Raw genomic sequence first — 18,708 nt, 5'->3', positions numbered from 1 at the left:
GGCACAATTTTCATGAAGAAAAATCTTTTGTTTTCACAAGGAACACACTGCCATTCAAATATGCACACTGACTCATCGCTTGGAAAAACACCTGTCACACAGTTTTACAATTAGCAATCAGAGCTTTAGCATAAAAGGGCAACAGGTGACCTCTTCTGTTTTTGAGCAATGGATGCCAACATTGGAAACAGAGGCAGAGGAGTAAGAGGAGGAGGACGGGGAGGACGAGGATGAGGAAGGCCAAGGACAATAATCTCTGAGGAGATCCGAGCCGCTTTGGTTGACCATGTAGTCAACCATGGTCTAACAATGAGGGAGGCTGGGCAAAGAGTACAGACAAATTTGAGCAGGTACACTGTAGCATCCATCATCCGGGCTTTCTGAAATGAGAATAGGTAAGAAATATACTCTCACTACAAAATTGCAGTAGGCCTACTGCATATCAATACAGTACTCAATGAGTACAGTAGTACAGTATTGCCTGTGGACTGTTCTGTAGGACTGTAAAAATAAAGTATGTTTCAAGTATTTGGAAAATGTATTCCTACTTTGTTTTCCTACACAGTATTTACAGTATTTTACTATTTGTTTGGCAGAACTGAAAGATTACCAACACAAGGTGGTTGGGAACGTCTTCTGTCTCCTGAACAGGAAACTGAAATAATGAACATGGTCCTAGAAAATAACACCATAACATTACGGCAAATACAAAGAAAAATAATAATAATGTAACTGTATACACTATACAGTAAATTATTCTGTTGTTTTGTATGTAGACCACTGTATGTGCAACTTTGTGTTGGTTGGGATGTACACTGTGTACATATATGTAAAATATTTGTTACCGTGTATTTCTGTGTTCTGAGTATAAAAACAATATTCTCAAATATTTCACAACACACTTATGTATGTACTGTCTGTAGTAAATGTAACACTGAACAAAAAAAGGCCTAAATCACTATGATGATAGTGGTTTACATTGAGCACATCAGTGTTCAAATGGTTCTTATAAATGTCGATTCATATGATGGGTTGTGTGTGTCATTTGAAGACAAAATACCATTTTGAGAAGAAATAACATTGTTTTGAATGTAAAGTTTAATTTTGCAGGAGAAGTGAGGGTTTTTTCCCATTGTGTGTGTGTGTGTGTGATTTGTGTGTAGAGTTCTGAGAGTATGAGGTATGCATTCAGAAAATGTGTGTAACCAATCGAGAAAAACTGTAAAATGGTCTCAGCAACAGCAGTGTTAGGGTAGAGAAAGACAAATATGTTTACAAAGAATAATAAACACAATATGCATAGCCTGACAGCAAACGTGGACTATATTTTACATGTTACTGTAGTTCAATACTCAAGTTTTGAGACACAGAGAGAGACAGAGAGCGAAAGAGAGACAGAGAGAGAGAGAGAGAGAGAGAGAGAGAGAGAGAGAGAGAGAGAGAGAGAGAGAGAGAGAGAGAGAGAGAGAGAGAGAGAGAGAGAGAGAGAGAGAGAGAGAGAGAGAGAGAGAGAGAACAGTGTAAGACAGAGACAGACAGAGAGGCAGAGACATAGAGAGACTGGGGGGAGCCCCATACGGGTCAGCCTTGCCATCGCTGTATCAGGGTGTTTGTAGTGTAAGCATTAAGAGAGCAGTGTGATAACATCTACACCAAGCCTCAGCAAAACACCGTCAAATCTCTCACCTCTGGTCATCCTGCCGGCGTGTTCCATGACTGCACACATTTCCACACATGTACAAGTCTGTAGCCTTGACACCCCAAAAAAAAAGCAAAGTCACAGAGCACATATAATTACATTGTTCACATCAAATTCAAATCAAGACCTGAAGGGTTTTTATTACAGATATTTTACATGACTGTTATCCCCATACAACTAGCACACGGCTGAAAGCCTTGTTTACCTAACATCCAGAGGCTCACTGCCAACACTTTGGTATATTTACATAGATCTTCCACTAACAGCAGTCAGGCAACACAAGGCTTGAGACGGGACACCGTCCTGATCCCAACCTGATGTACACACTCCAACATGAATCACTCATCAACACTGTTAGACAAGTGCTCACAAGCCTGGAGAAGAGGGCTGGATTTGCATCTCATTTCCATGGTATCCTGGTTAAACAGACAATACCTGGAGTGAGGTGGAGAGGAACAGGACGACAGCCCAAACTGTCAGTAACTCCAGGATGAGCGGGATCCGAAAGTGGGGACGGGGATGGTGATGGGGGGGGGGTATTTTTCCCACCTCAGAAAGTAACCGTACACTACTAATCCATGAGAACAAAGCACACATCCTGGAGGAGCTGTGAACTTATGGACAGCTGAACATTAGAACAGGGTTGCTTACTCATCTATCTTGGAAGACTGTAAGATATCTGTTCTGGTTGAGTACTGTCCACCAATGTAATTACTAAGGAACTTGACCTGCATCTGAAGTTTGGTAAAACATCCCCATTCTCTCACCGCTCTCGGCATCACTGTCTCATCTCAAAACAAAATGACATCATCTTGACTTTTTGTCTAAGGGTACAGAGCAGCGGATATCTTGTTTCATCACGCTGGTGGAACTCTGGTTGTGAGAGTTCTGTTGCTGAGAATCTGTATCACGGTTATACCAATGCCTGGAGCACTTGTAATTTAAAAAAAGTCTGTTCGTTGAAGCCTTCGTATGAATCGGAAAAATAAATTAAGATGTTATCATGTCCACCTTTAAAACTCTTATTTGTATGGCATTGGATTTAGAAATCTATCAATTGCACATTTCTCAAGGTTATAATGTCAAATGGATCTGTGTACAAATATTGTAGCTGATGTTGACCCCTTGAGTAATGTATGTTAAAATGTGTCTCTCTTCCTCTGTCTCTCTCTGTCTTTCTTTTTCTCTCCCCTCCCTCTCTATCCTTTTGGCCTCTCTCTTCAGACCTCCCCCCTCTCTCTTTCTCCTTTATCTCAGGTCTATGACTGTATTCCCAGCCCCAGGCTTCATCCCAGTTCCTGCCTGTATCCCTACCTGGTTCTGTCTCATGTCCTTAGTGCAAACACAAACAAGCTCCTAGCAGCCCAGGAGAAGCAGGTGCCCCTTCAGTAGGATAAATAAACAGTTGACTAGGATGCCGGATCAGGGTCGTTTGTTTGCTTCTCCATTGGTCCTATGCTGCCGAGTGTTGGGATAAACATGAAATATTGCTGATAGCATCGTCAAAGCCCCCTATCAAGCTCCTGGGTGACCTGGAGAAGCAGAAACCCCTCCAGTGGGATAAATAAACAGTTAGTCAGCACCCAGGATCACAGACGTTTGTTTGCTGCACAGTGCCTCTGTTGTGGCATGTAGGGATACAGTTTGACTTTGAATATCACTGATAGCATCTCTAAAGCTCCCTAACTAAGGAGAACTGCTGTTTGTTTTCCCTTGGAGTGTTTCTTTTCAGCCTCTGATCGGCCTAAAACTGTTTGCCGTGGATTTAAGGCTGAGCTTAGAGGGAGATGTGATCACTGTGTGCTACAACAAACAGATGAAATCCTTCTGCTCCTCACCTATTGCTTTTTTCAAGTCACTACACTCTGTTTTTATTAAATCTATATTTGTCATTTTTGTTAATGACGTCTTATACTTCTCTTTCAATTGTTGTTGTTGCAATTCTTTGTAATTCTTCTACTTTCTATAGTACTTCTGTAACTGTGAAAACAAAGTTTACCTGAACATGTATAGGCCTATACTAGATAGTCTGATACTAAAGATAGTCTGATTTCCTTGCTGTTTGCATGTAGTTACCAACTGATAAAGATCCTTAATTGCAGTGGGTTTAAATAATGATGTCCTTGACTCGATTGTAAACTCTGGTAAAATGCATACTTTACATATCGTATACATGTATGAGTATGAGTTTGGCTAGAAAAGGTTTGTATCACGGATGACAATTTATTAAAAAATATTGGACTAATAAAATTGGCGGATCAATTTATTTGCATATTCCAATCAGTTCATTGCCTCCTAACCGAGCCTACTGGTGGACCAATGAAAAGTACAAACAAATGTTATTGACTATTAGGCCCCTCCCTTCAGACCGTTGTAATCCAATCCGATGCCCTGTCACAGGTAAAACCGGCCTCAGATTGTCGGTATATCCCAAAAAGCGAGAAAAGCCGACAAAACCCGTTCTTTCACAGACACTTTTGCCGTATCCCTCATCCTGCGTCGTGATTGAGTTTTTCAGGGCAAAGAAGACGGATCGGATTTACAGTACCAACTAGAAAGTCCAGTTCGACCAACCGAGATGTCACAGGAGCATGACAAGTAAGTGTTTTCATTCACCTCTGGAAGTCCAGAAGAATCAACTGTAGCCTATTATAATCAGGTCTGGTGCAAAATGCCCGACCGATTTCTTTTTGCAAGGTTTTGAGGGATTTGTCTACGTTCAGGTGGATTGTTGTCCCACAACCGTGGCAGAGTTTACTTTTACCAGCCTGCCAAAAGGAGTAGGCTTTTGTCTTTCAACATCTTCACACGGTGTTGGGATCCGTTTATGGGAGAAGCGTTTGAGGTTTATCGCAGTTTCACCTGTCATGTTCCTGCCTGCATGGCGCACAGGTGTATCCACCTGTCGTGCGAGTCGGAGCGCTAGTTCCAAGTAGCCTAGTCTAACGATTCACCGTCCTGTGAAATTGCTGGGTGGATCACTATTTGATTTCGCTTACAGTTATGTGGTTAGCCTTACTTTTGTTTGTTCAGGAACTGCAAGCGTTAGAAAAATTTTTGGATTTAAGGTTTTTCTTGTCAGATTAATAAATGTTGGTTTACGTTGGTCTACTTGCTTTTGGATTAATGTTTTTTTTTTTTAGGTTATAGCCTTTATAGCCCATCAAATTGTATTATAATAAATGTATCACTGAAACAAATAAAATATTCCAGTATTTATTTAATATTCTTTCAAAGAATGATTATATGTATTTTGTCAATTTGAGGGCATTTGCAAGGAGACTGTTGACACCAGTGAAATCGTACACCTGTTAGGCGTTGGCCCCTATAGTAAGAAAGACAATGTAAGCAAGCTTTCTCTTGTCTGACGAACAAGGATGACATTTAAACTTCTAATTTCTAAATTTATACTTCTAAAAAATCTGTTTAATTTACCTAATTCATTGAGATTGATCTAATTAAAAACGTAAGAGTTAATTTGTTTTATTTTTAGTTTAGTTAGATCAGAAAATAAAAAAAATACAAATAAAGGATAATTGGTTTTGCATAAATAGGTTTTGTAATTGGCGAGGCCGATTTTTCCTCAACAATAGGACTATTACATTTCTGTGAGGGACATGTATTCTCTTAACCAAGTTTGCATGTCATCAAATTGTTATTGCCAATGAATAACGGATCTATCGGGTTGCAAATCCCTAACACCTCCACACTCGACATTTTGTCAAAGAAACAATTAGATATTGGATTACTAATTGCCAGTTTACATTGACCATTCAGAGAATAAGTATTTGCTTCCTTAGAGACCACAATCTTTGATCGTTTTCTAGTGGCAATCGTAGACTTGCTTTGTGTCTTATGGATGGGTAAAATGTTTTGGTTGATTGTCCCCATTGAAGGCTTTAGCCATTTGGAACATTTTAATTGTTATAATTTATATAGAGTAATTCGCAAAACGTTGTCTTACTATGACAGTAGAAACTTAAAATGTATTATCTTTTTTACATAGAGTTATGTTGTATATCTTACTCTACCCGCTTTAAAAAATCCCTAAATCCTGCTGGCTTTCTCTACGTAATCACTTCGTGACAAGTACGTTCTGTAAAAAGAAAAAGACTAAAAAAAGACAGTTCCTCCTGCTCCGTCCACCTGACTATTTGATTTATCTAGAGACATGACAAGTTGACCTTAGGAATGTTTACAGTTGAGTTTGATAGGGCTATGCGGAGGTGGAGGAAGAGGAGGATGAGAAGGTAAATAGCACCAGGAAGAGAAAGAGAAGGAAGATGACACTTGAGTTAGTTTTTCTACAACAGGTTTCCTTGTGAACAACAATGGTCACACTGACAGGAATGTTCCAGGTAAGATCGCTCTGTGTAGATATGTCAGGTTAACTGATTAAAGCAGTCACACTGGAAGAGCCAGTAGAGCATCTCTCTGAATGCTGTCATTTGTCAGGTGTTGAGATTTCTAGCATAATCACAGTGTCACTACAAGTTAAGCAGGTTCAGAACAGAGAGAACACTGCCTTGTTGATCTCTACAACCCGTTGATCACTTAGAAACAAGGCTTGATTGATTGTACAGGCCTTTGCTCTGTGGATTTTAGGTTTAAGTCCTTGCTCAATATTTAGATCGCTTTTTTAACTGAAAAAGGTACTGTAGAAAACGAGGGCCATATCCGCCAATACATGTATGATGTCACCCCCCTAAGTTCTGCATTACAATACATCATTCCATTGGTGCTAAAAGTCTAAATCAATACCAGGACCACTTCATCGACCTCCCCGACCCCCTTTCTCCCTATCTGCCTCAGTAAGCGTGCGGTCCTGGTACTGCAGAATGAGCCGGGCTATGGTCAGCGCCGGAACTTCACCACAGAGGACGAAGCCTGGAAGTCCTTTCTGGAGAACCCGCTGACCGCCGCCACGAAGGCCATGATGAGCATCAATGGAGATGAGGACAGCGCCGCTGCTCTGGGCCTGCTCTATGACTACTATAAGGTAACGGGACAAGAACCCACAAGGTTGGAATGTAATTATAACAAGTTCAAATTTTCGAGTCTTAATGTCCCGGATCCGGCTTTACGTCGGCTTTGGAATTTAGGAATAGAGTCTGGAAAGTTAGGAACTGTATTGAGAATGTGTAGGCCCTAGGACTATAACTATGAGAGTATGAAAGTACAGTGCATCAAAATCATAGCTGAGGGTGGCGTGGGGGCCCAATTCCTGCATGTGACCCCCCTCCCCCTCCCTCCCTCCCTCCCTCCCCTGCCTTTCCTGTTTCTGTCAAAATAAATGAGGCAAAAAATCCCCCCTTTTCAAAATAAGAGATCAGAGATTGCATGGCTGAACTACAATAAAATCATGTGCAGTCTGTGCCAGGGCTACCCAGCTTCATATGTGTAAACACTGAACTGCCCATTTAGACAGCAGGCTTTTGCCACTGCTGCTGTGCTGTGGTCAGACTGACAGTGAGCGGCTGTGTTTACCTTCCCCAGGTGCCCCGGGAGAAGAGAACAATATCCCAGACCAAGACCGATGTGATGGGCTCTGATGTGGATCCTAACAAAAGGTAGCATCCCTTTTCAACAACAACCTCCATGGTCATAGCAAGGGAGAGGTATTTCGGGGGCTAGTGTTTGTGTGTGTGTGTGTGTGTGTGTGTGTGTGTGTGGGGGGGGGGGGGTGTATGTGTTGAGTTGGACAACATTTGAATAAAAAGATTTTTGGTCTGATATTCATCTTTCATCTCACCCCCAAACCGTGTGGCTTGAGTTCTCCTGTTGTGGTTGTTCATATTGACACTGTGTTCCAGACACACGATGCTTCCTCTCCAGGAGTCCTCCATGGCCTCAGACAGCAGGATCCAGGTCTTGAAGGGCCCCTTCAACATCCTCCTCCCCAACCAGCTGGCCCAGGACAAGAGGTTATCCTTTGCCCCTCCCGACACCACAGTGACCGTCTCCATAGCAGCCATGCAAAACTACCAGGTGAAGACCGAGGTGCCCTCCCACGGCTTCTCCGTGACAGTGCCCAACCACTGTGGAGGTGAGCAGGACGGCCATGCTTCCATGTTCGAGCGGCAGCTCGCCCAGAGCGGATCTCACCCCCACAGCCACAGCCAGTTCAGCCCCAACACCCAGCCACACACGCCCGACTCCACCTTCACCGAGGGCTTCAAGGACGGTTCCCAGGAGGTTGGTTATACATGGGGGATCTAATACCCCTTCCTCCAACCCCCACCATCCCTTCACTCTGCATTACCCCCCCTCACCTCCACCTCCACCCCCACCACCCCTCTTTCAGATCTCTCCCTCCAAGACAATGGCTCTTTCACCTGATCCCATGCAGCCAGAGGTGGGCTCAGGCCTCCCTGGTTTTATTTGAACATGCCAAAATAGCGGCCAGCATGTTATTATGCCATTGTCTGGCCAACACAATAAAGTGCTGTACTTTTCTCCTACAATAGCCAAAGCCTTTTCTCTCTCCCCTTTCTCTATCTAACCTGGAGGGGGATTACCTTAGAAAGGGATAACCCAACAAAACCCCCTTACACTGGGAGAGGAGGAGGGAGGGACAGAAAGGAGGGATGGTGGGAGGGGAGCGAAGGGAAGTGGTTTGTTTCCTTGTTTCCCCTTCAGTGGGCGAGAGCGAGACAGTGAGAACTAGAGAAGAGGAAGAGCAGAGAGCGAAGACCATGTAGAACTTCATACCTGTCATCCCATGAATGCTCTGCAATAAGAACATATACTAAAGCTACTGCACTGTACTTGTGTCATTATTTGTAAGAAAGAGTCAGAAAGTAAAGGAATTGGCAGGGTTTCCAGACAGACCAAGAGACAGACAGACAGACAGACAGACAGACAGACCATTACTCAGTGATAACTCAGAGTAGTATGCAGTAGCAGCCATCTGACATTGGTTTCTCTTTCTCTCTATCTTCCTCTCTCTCTCTTTGTGTGTCACAGGTGTTCCCGTTCCCAGGGGATCTCCAGTTACGCATGGCCTCCATCACGCCCGAGGAATACAGTGCGTTTGACACCGTGCAGGGGTAAGCCCACCGCTCGCCCGCCCGCCTTCTCACTCGGCCATTCAGACCCTGATACGAGACTCCCGAGAATGGCCTCATTCAGCAGCGCCACTGGGGAGACACCAGATCAGCCCTAGTGTGAAAGTCACAATGCCACCACAATAGCACAACAATGTTATCGTAGCCAATGTGACACTAGTCAGATTTGGGGTCATGATTTAGCACTATTCAAATGTGTAGCCCCACAAGCAGTGCAATGGCGATTCTTGGTTCAAAGTGGGTGATGCGTGGAAAAAAGGTGAGGTGTTGAAGGGACAAAGACTTAAAAAGGGTACTGTTTTTGGACCAGGGATAACTTTGAGTACACTCTGGAGGCGTCCAAGTCTCTGCGTCAGAAGACGGATGACGGAACCATGACCTACCTCAACAAGGGACAGTTCTACCCCATCACACTCAGAGAGATTCAAAACAGCAAAGGCCTGCACAACCCCATCACTAAAGTCAGGGTAAGAGAGATGTGCGAGCGTGTCTACCCGACTGTTCCTCTGCATTGCGTGTGTATTAATCGATCAAAATCAAATCCAATTGTATTCGTACGGCCCTTTTTCCAAGCAACATCACAGAGGGCTTCACGTACACCCATAGAACTGCCCCTCAACCAACCTAAACCCTCAAGGGTTAATGTTTACTGTATATATTTGAGATTCCTTGTGTGTCTTGGGTTTTCCAGAGTGTGGTGATGGTTGTGTTTGGGGAGGAGAAGTGCAGAGACGACCAGCTCAAACACTGGAAGTACTGGCACTCCCGACAGCACACGGCCAAACAGAGGTGTCTGGACATTGGTAAGTAGCCTTGACGAAGCCGTCATGGACCAACTGAGAATCGTCTCTTTATCGGCCCGGACGTCTGCCGGCTGCACCTCGCACTCCACCCTTGTCCCTCATTTGGTTTCGTCCTGGCGTGATTCACTGTTGATTGCTGGCTTGTTGTGCAACCGTTACCCTCCATTTCTTTCTGCCGTGTCACATGCTCCCTCTGTCCCAGGTGAAGCTGCATGCCCCAGCTAGCTACACACCAGGAAGACAGCCAGCAAAAGAGGCTTGCTCACACACACACACACACTCACACATTGACACATACATACTTTTTTAGTTAAAGCACATCCACAATTGGTAATACTCTAATAAACCCATTTAGACCCATATACCTGATTGGATGGTTGAGAGAAGGGTTGAGATAATGACCTTGTTTGTTGACCCTGTGTAAACCAGGCTGGGTGCTGTCTAGAGCCAAGACAATAGAGCAGCTTAAAGCCGTGTATGTAGACTGATCAATCTCTCTCTGTATGCGCTCTAGCTGGAGTGAAAGAAGAGCTTAGTTCTGCTTGGGAGATAAAAGTATATTGTCTGATAGGTATGGTGGACCTGTAGGTGAGCGGGCACTGCTGGTGTGTCTACCTGCTTCACTGGGAGGAACATCACCCCCTGAGGAGCCCCAGTTGAAATCAATTGTGTTCCTAAACCCGCTTCTCATTCCTCACACCACCCAAGCTTTCTTCTGACTGTTTAGACACCTTGGACATCCTCAACTAAGGCCGCAGACAGTTCTTGAATTCCGTTTTGGTCTTTGTCATTCTCAGCAGACTACAAGGAGAGCTTCAACACCATCAGCAACATTGAGGAGATCTCCTACAATGCCATCTCCTTCACTTGGGACATGAACGAGGAGGCCAAGGTGAGGCTGCAGAACACACCCTGCCATGTGGACTGTGTTGAGATTTTTGCAATGGATTACCTGGCAGTGAATACTATGAGCAGAAGAGGAGGTTTGGGTTCTCAAATTATCTTTTTTCCAAGAATTTATAGATGGTGAAAATCTCCATATAGTGTTACACCTACTGTTAGTCTGGTAACTCCACAACCCAACACAGCTGACGACAATTCCAAAAGATAACATTTGTTGTGCGGTAGAAACGGTGTCAGGTGATGTTCCAACCAATTTGTCTGAAATCGCCTGCTCCCTTTCTATCGCTTTGTTTGGAAAGTGGTTTGGAAGATCACGAAGGAGTCTTACCAGTCTTTTCTGGGGCTGACCCGTTGCGTAGAGACGCGCAGGCGTATGTTTCCAGACATACGTGTGTTTGTCTACTGTCGAGGGACGACGTTCTTAACCCGATACCCGTCACCCCTATTGTGGCTTAAAGTGACGTGAGTGCGGGGCGTGTTGCAGGCAAGCCGTGTTCAACAATACAAGCTGGAATGAGGAAACCCAGCAGGGGGTAAAGGGCTGGAAGTAACTGCCAGGGATGAAAGCCTGTCCGACAAGAAGAGACTAAAAGAGAGACATGATTAATAGTTAATTCAGGAGGAAATAAACAGATGAGGGGTCGTCTACACTCCAGACCAGTTGGTTGGGTTTTGTTAGTCAGAACCTCGACTGTGCAACTTTCCATGTTTCTCTGCTGAGCTTGGGCTGTTGACGTGTCTATTGTTACCTGTGAACCATGATGGCTAAGACAAGCAGGCTAGGATAGGCTAACAAAGAGTGAAGCAGACAAGTTGGTGCCACAGGGTGAGCTTGTGTGTGTGTGTCCCTGAAACACACACACACACACAGGCTCATATGAAGGACCGTACACACACACATACACACACACTACCAGGATGTGGATCTGCTTTACTTGGTGTCTCGTGGCCTGGGGCCTGTGTCTATAGGATGTTCATCCTTGTATTTTTTCATCTGGTGTATGTACACACACACACACACATACACAGCAGCTGTCTATTTGAGCCCCAGTCCCGCCAGGTGTAGGATGACACTGAGAGGGATGTGGAAGACTGATGGGACTACTCTGTCATAGAGCGCGTGCTGCTGAGTGTAAATAGATGCTCTCTCTGCTGTCGTTGGGCCCTCTGGCGATTTGAAACCTAAACGCAGGAGCCGTTTGTTTAACGGACATTCAAAGAGGGAACAGCCTTTACTAAATGTTTACACTCTTCAGGCCTCTACCTGACTGTAAACACACTTGCAGTTAGACTGAACATGTGGTGTGTGACCATACGGTTCATATCCAGCTAGTTTTAATTTGATCACAATGTCAAAAGTCCAAGAAGGCAAAGGGATATGACCTTACTAGGTATGAGATGTGTAGATATTTTGGGCTTGTTTGGCCTTCCCTCAATAGAAGGGAGTCAACCTGTGATGACCAGCTTCACCCACAAGAGGGAGACAAACACTGAGGTCTGGGGAGCAAGCTTGACAGGTGCCACAATTGCACAACACTTAGCCTATTGTTGTGTCGAGTCTTACCAGGGACAGTGTTCTCATTGTTCAGTAAAGGATGTCAAAGGCAGCATCAAGTAGACACACATTGATCGAATCAGAATGGTAAAATGTAAGTTTTTTTCTACTCTACTGATGAAGCTTGTTATCCCAATGGTATTAAACTCTCTCCTCTCTTCTCTTCCTCAGATCTTCATCTCAGTGAACTGCCTGAGCACAGACTTCTCGTCCCAGAAGGGTGTGAAGGGTTTGCCTCTGAATCTGCAGATTGACACCTACAGCTACAACACCCGCAGTAACAAGCCCATCCACCGGGCCTACTGCCAGATCAAGGTGTTCTGTGACAAGGGAGCCGAGAGGAAGATCAGGGACGAGGAGCGCAAGCAGTCCCGCCGGAAGGGCAAGGCCACGGACCTCAACGCCACCCTGGGCAACTGTGAGTGACCACGGAGTCCTCCGGAAGCACATCCAAGCATACACACACACACAGACTTATCGGTTTCTCATTGGTTCCAATAGTTGTGGACGTCAAAGTGCCCCTCCTACAGAAGCGTAATGATGTCACAGTCTTCAAGATGATGACGGACTTTGAGACCCAGCCAGTTCTGTTCATCCCGGACATGCACTTCTCCAACTTCCAGCGCCATGTGAGTACCCCCCCAAAAAAGGCAGAACCTTACTCGACCCCATTCAGAAGGCACATAGACTACTCCAACGCCACCCTCATCAGTGTCACAGATGTCACTGTGTCAATATCGGTTCCTCTTTAACTTGCCTTAAGCAAGGGTTGGATGTTGGTTCCTCTGACACACACGCGCAACTGATCTCCCCTCATAAACAGCCATTAGCCAGCTAATGCTAGCCAGGACATGCTAGCAGTTCAATGGCGCAGGTGGGTGGTGTTTACACTGAGGAACAACTTTAAACTATCAAACTCATTTCACACAAGCCCCTTTCAGCAAACACAAACCCAAGCTATTTGACACATCTTTCCTAGAATCTATTAATCTACGTATATATAGATAGTTACCAATGGGTTCAGTTTGTTTGGTTTGGTTTGTTATGCTTGTGGGCAACGTCCCGTGTAGCTCTGGACTGCAGTTACACAACTACCTGAGGGAGGAGGTGTGGGGGGGAGGGGGAGCAAGGAGCAGGTCAAGGCGACCAAACAGTCTCCTCTGCCAGATGACTGGAACAGTGTGATCCAGAGAAGTGCTACAGTCCCTGCCTTTATGGCCAGGGTGGGTCCACAAGCCTCTGATAGGAGAGACAGAGATGGCCTTGGCAAGTGTTCCCTGAAGGAAGGATATGACAGGAGGCTGCTGGACCATTTCAATGTAGATTGAATCAAAACAAATGCAGGGATTTGTACCGGCTGCAATTTGTTTTTCTAAATCTCAGTGCAGAAGAACTCAGTGGAGTTGGGAGGGAGGGTGGTGGGAGAGAGAGGTAAGAGGGCGAGAGAGAGGGGATGAGGGAGAAGGGTGAGGAGGTTGGGGGGAGTGGGGGGTCAGGGCTGTAGACACCTGCATCTGAGGCATGCTGTGCCTGCATGTCTTGTCAGGTGTCATCATCTCTATGATCATCCCTCCCCCCCAAGTGCCAACCGCACCTCCACCTCCGGACTCTGAGTCCTTACACTGACCTCTTCCTGGAATGTTATGCATACACATTTCTGCTATACAAGATGTTGCAGGGTCACCAGGTAGACTGGTTGAGTAGTCTGTGCAGCGCGTCTGTGTGGAAAGCAGTCTGTGGTTGCCCCCTGTTGGTTGAGGGCAGCGCTGTGGTTTTGCCCTGGCTCAATGATTTCACTGATTCCACAGAGCCACGAGGCGTTTGACCTGCATAAACAAACTGAGCTCAGCTGAAAATAACCCTTGACTGTTTACCTTTCTCTGCTTCTTCTCACTGTGTTGAGGTAAAATTGAGGTTGAGGGGGGAAATAATGTGTTTTGGTGCATGGTGAAAGACGGCTGAACCCAGAATGACAACCCAGTGAACTCCTGGTTGGCCAACAGCCAGTCAGTTATTATTAGGAGGTGAACGGGTTTCCTGTGGGAGAGAGCTGTATTGATTCTAGACCGGTTCCTGCATTATAGAAGTAATTTACAGATTAGGGCTGTTACATACCTGTAAAAGTGGTTAGTATTGACCAGGATTTGGGGATAAAGGTTGGGAGGTGGATCAGACTGAGAAAGCTATGAGATTGACCCTGAAAACTGTTTTCATTGATTTGGGAGAAACATTTCTCTGTTTCGCACTGCTACAATAAACGTGTAGAGGAAGGGAATGAACAGTGATAAAAATGTCACACAAAAAAACTGAACCATACTGCAGTGCATGTGTGTGTAGTCTGTGGCTACAAGCCTGGATATTTCAGACTCTCACTTTTGTACATAAGATTATAGTGTATTTTTATGAAAATGTTAACATCTGTTGTGTTTGATGTATTATTCTAATATCTCCCTCTGAAAATTAGGTGATAATGATGCATAAATTAGGAAATAATTAATTCATAAGATTGCATGTACCCATCTGTGGGTTTTCCTGCAGCTTAACTTGATCAATAACTTAATAACGCATGTCATTGTGCCCTTTGTCCCTGCAGCCTTTCTCTTCAGAAGATGGTGAGGACAGGTGAGTTCCTGGAAACATTGATTTCATGCACATTTTGTGTGTAGTGAGATTGTATTGGTACTAGAGAAGCAGGGACTGGGGTAAGTGCATGGGCAATTAAAGAGAGACCAAATCCAGCCCCTCTAGGGAGAAGACCCCACTCTGCAGGAAGCTTCTGGGAAAGTGCGTGTGTGTGTCACAAGGCCTTTTAGCTGGTTGTTTTGGTCTTGGCTACTAGAAATGCTTGGACAATCATAGCTAACACTGAAAACAGAGAATGATGGTGCATTAATGTGTGTTTGTGTCTCCATCAAGCTCTGGAATGAAGAGGCCATACACAGAGGAGGAGTTTGGGTCCGCTCCTAACAAGCTGGCCAGACTAGATGAGCCAAAGAAAGGTAAGTGTGTGTGTGTGTGTGTGTGTATTGCATCATTCTATTTATGTTATTGTTACACGTGCCTATCAGGGATTTACCCTCCTTGTACGGTGTCTTTGTGTGTGTGTGTGTGTTGGTGTATGAGACTAGAAAACACGTCCCACTGCCCCTGGGAGGGAAGGCAAGCAACCTGGCCTTCAGGGAGAAAGCCATAACAACCGCCCTAGACAAGCACACACACACACACATACACACACACACACGCACACACACACAGAGGCATGGTGCCCCCCTCCAATAGCTTCCCTGACACAACTAAATACACATCCACACACCCCCTCCTCCTATCTTTCCCTTAAACACACACACACACACACACACACACACACAAGGACATGCTCTTTAGCTTAAATCCAAATATGAACACACACTCTATTCTTTGGGACACACAGAATAACACACACGTTATAATTTGTATAGTTTCCTGTGTCACTAATGTAAAAAAACATGAAGTCAGCAATAACACAAAGGCATGCTTTTTATGCATTCTTACCTCACTGAAAGGTCACTTTTGCCTCTTCCAAAAATAACTGCAAAGGTCTTGAAAAACATTCTTACGAAACAATGAATTTAGTTCCTTTTCAGTCAGTTTTTAGGGTTTTTTTGCTTGAAAGATAATCTTTTTCTGGAGTGGTAAAATTGTGTGTGTGTGTTTGTGTGAGAGTGTAGCTGGCCCTCTCTGTGTTGTGCAGAGCCTGGCCCTTGTTCCCACATTGGGTCTGTGCTGGACCAGGCCTGCCGCCAGAGAAAACACAGTCTGGGTTCAGGTCAGGTGAGGCCCACAAACCCAACCTAGACCTGGACATGTGTATGTTTGTATGCCTGTATGTGTGCGTGTGTGTGTATACTGCCCCTCACAGTGTTTCTGCTCTCCCTCGTAGTCCTGTTGTACGTGCGTAAGGAGACGGAGGAAGTGTTTGACGCTGTCATGTTGAAGAACCCAACCCTGAAAGGCTTGGTGGAAGCTGTAAGTCCAGTAGCATCAAACCCCCAACTTGCGTCAGCCACACCAATCCTTGAATCCCTCAAGGTTTGGTGGTTGCTTCTCCATGCAGGGTTAGATCGGGCTCAAGGCATGCAGGGTTAGACTCAATGGGTGTGGTGTTACTTGAGGACACGGATGGGAGTCTGACCACATCCTCTAGTGTCTCCACACCAGGGTGGGAGGGCCTGTTTGTGGCAAAACCTCCCTTTGCAAATCCCCCTGCCTGTTCCTTTCTATCTCTGTCTCTCTCCCTCCCTCCCCTTGCTTCTCTTTTTCCTCCCCCTCTCCCCTTACACCTCTCCATCTATCCCTTTTCCTACCTCTCTCCCTCGACCCCTCGTTTTCTCACAGTCTACGGTCCCTTCTAACCAGGGGGGTCTGTCTGTGTCTTCGGGGAGGGCCTCTTAGACAAAGTGGGGTGCCCTCTGCTCTGGGGGAACTCTCCAGGGTCCCCAACCGCCTTGACCACAAGCCAAATTAGTTGTGACAGGATGAGGCCTGGCCTCTGGGTGTTCTGGGGCGGGAAGAGGGGGTTGCCGTGGGGCTCTGCAGGGTGGACCGGCGAGAGGGGTTAGGAAGGTCACATACAGTAGGACCCTCAGACAGGATGTCCAGCGGAGTCTTGCGGAGCTTAGCAGTGGGGGCCGGGGGGTTGGGCTGGAGGAGACCAGGCTGGAAGTGTCCCTCCTCTCGACAGTGATATAACCGTCAGAGCAACCAGACGTCAACAGCAACTTGCATCATGTCCACCACTCATTACACAACAAAAACAATTTTAAATGGTGTACCCGAAGAGTGAGAGGGGATGATTGCTTCAACTCATTGCACGTCTACCATTTGTTGATAGTGTCCCACTGGTATTGATGGCACTGATCTGCTATAACCTCTTTTTTGGGGGGGGAATTTTGCTAAAAGGATTTTGTTTCCTCTAGATTTCAGAAAAATATGAATTGCCATTGGATAAAGTGGGGAAGGTCTACAAGAAATGCAAGAAAGGGTAAACATCACACAGATAAATGTGATTATGAAGAAGATGTATCCAAACAAGCACACACTTAATAACACATGTTACTGAAAGCTCTATCTGTCTCTGTGCCAGGATTCTGGTCAACATGGATGACAACATTATCAGGCACTACTCCAATGAAGACACCTTTCAGATCTCCATGGAGGAACTGGGGGGAACGTTCAAGCTCACCCTCACAGAGATCTAATTGGCCCAGAGGTGAAGACATGTGACTCTCCTTAGTCCAATTAGATGAAGGTATTGGAGAGGTGGGCATCCAATCAGTGAAGACTTGTGGTTTACATACCTAGCTACTATGCCATAAGCCCACACAACAAAAATAGACAGGACTTTGTCAAGACAGTTTATAATCATTAATACAATGTGATAGCGAATGCTATTCAATAACATCACTCACACCAAGAACATTTGCTGTGGATACAGTATGTACAGGATTGACATTGATTCAATTTTTGTTGTTGGTACTTTTGTAAAGATTTTGTGATAGTTTTGTTTTATATACGTAACGCATGTTAGTTCTTTTGTTCTGTACAGAATGTTGTGTGGCTATACCTCATGCTATGCAAACACTTTCTCATTGTCTTTGTATTGTAAGCCATAGCACTGACAATGTCATTCTTATAATTAATGGGATACTTAGCACACAAATCGACACGCTACACACAGGTATTGTATTGAACCTTAAGCAGCCTGTGTGAACTCCCTAAGTTAAGTGTAATGGTTTTACTATAAACATGAGTGTTTAGTGTGTAAACTGACTGGCAATCTGGCTGTTGGGACCATGTACTACATGTTCCATGTTTTTGTTGTGTTAAAACCAAGATTATTCTATAGGTGGATTTGGGATTGATGTGGGAGCAGTCATTTTGCTAAGAACCATTTAGAACATGGCCTTGATGTAAGTATTAAGAGAAAGTTTGTATCTACCACTAACTCACATACAGATAATGTTCTAGAGATCTACTCCTCTTGGTCTGCGATTTAAGTGCAATATGATATTTAAGCTCAGACAACTAGATCGACAGTTTTCTTTTTCATGTTTGAGCCTTTTAAATACATATCAAATGTTGTTTTTTCACAGGTTTCTTTTTGTATTAAAGTACTTAATGTGTTTATATTTATTAAGCCATGGGGGTGGGTTCTTTTTTTATTCTTTTTTTACAGTATATAAAGATATATATTACTATTATTCTTAATATAATCTTTTTATATGACATTTTCCAACAATTCAAGCATAGTATTTACAGCAAGTGCTGAGAGAGAAATGTTACTTGTATGCGTGCGTTACTGAACACGTGTTTTTAGCAGAGAAGATTAAAGAGGTGTCTCCTGTATGTAATCTAAAGTGTCCAATAAAAGCTGCAATAGCTTGTCTGGTTGGTAGTGCGTGTGGGGCCTTAGCAGAATAGCCTTCAGCTCCAGAGTACACAACGGATGCAGCCTTGCATGATACACACGACCCCAGATGTCTGGGCAGCAAACACGACGAATCAGGTATGACATCACATCCTGGCCACACACTCGCTAGCTAAAAACTCTCAGACTTTGTGTCCTCACCCCCTGAGTTTTCATCCCAACACGACCAGATATGGTAGCCCTGGACATTTTGGGGGCGCGTCCACACCTCTCGT

At 44.8% G+C, this 18,708-nt stretch overlaps 1 protein-coding gene across 2 annotated transcripts; it reads left to right on the top strand.

Moving 5' to 3' along the window:
- Nucleotides 1-4,118: 4,118 nt before the first annotated feature.
- On the top strand, nucleotides 4,119-18,449 carry grhl1 (grainyhead-like transcription factor 1). Of its 2 annotated transcripts, XM_062469374.1 has the most exons (15): nucleotides 4,120-4,297; nucleotides 6,512-6,698; nucleotides 7,196-7,269; nucleotides 7,513-7,894; nucleotides 8,666-8,748; nucleotides 9,077-9,233; nucleotides 9,458-9,569; nucleotides 10,367-10,461; nucleotides 12,199-12,445; nucleotides 12,529-12,656; nucleotides 14,621-14,649; nucleotides 14,944-15,026; nucleotides 15,947-16,032; nucleotides 16,983-17,047; nucleotides 17,150-18,449. In XM_062469374.1, the coding sequence occupies exons 1-15, from the start codon at nucleotides 4,278-4,280 to the stop codon at nucleotides 17,262-17,264; spliced, it is 1,863 nt and encodes a 620-aa protein (XP_062325358.1). In that variant the 5' UTR covers nucleotides 4,120-4,277; the 3' UTR covers nucleotides 17,265-18,449. The 2 variants fall into 2 exon arrangements, with proteins under 2 accessions (XP_062325359.1, XP_062325358.1); XM_062469375.1 differs by lacking the exon at nucleotides 16,983-17,047 and having other exon boundaries at nucleotides 4,119-4,297.
- Nucleotides 18,450-18,708: the final 259 nt, after the last annotated feature.

This window comes from Osmerus eperlanus, chromosome 9 (assembly GCF_963692335.1).
Source record: "Osmerus eperlanus chromosome 9, fOsmEpe2.1, whole genome shotgun sequence".
NCBI classification, from domain to species: Eukaryota; Metazoa; Chordata; class Actinopteri; order Osmeriformes; family Osmeridae; genus Osmerus; species Osmerus eperlanus.
The sequence above is the reverse complement of the archived record's forward strand: the minus strand, read 5'-3'. Positions and strand labels throughout refer to the sequence as shown.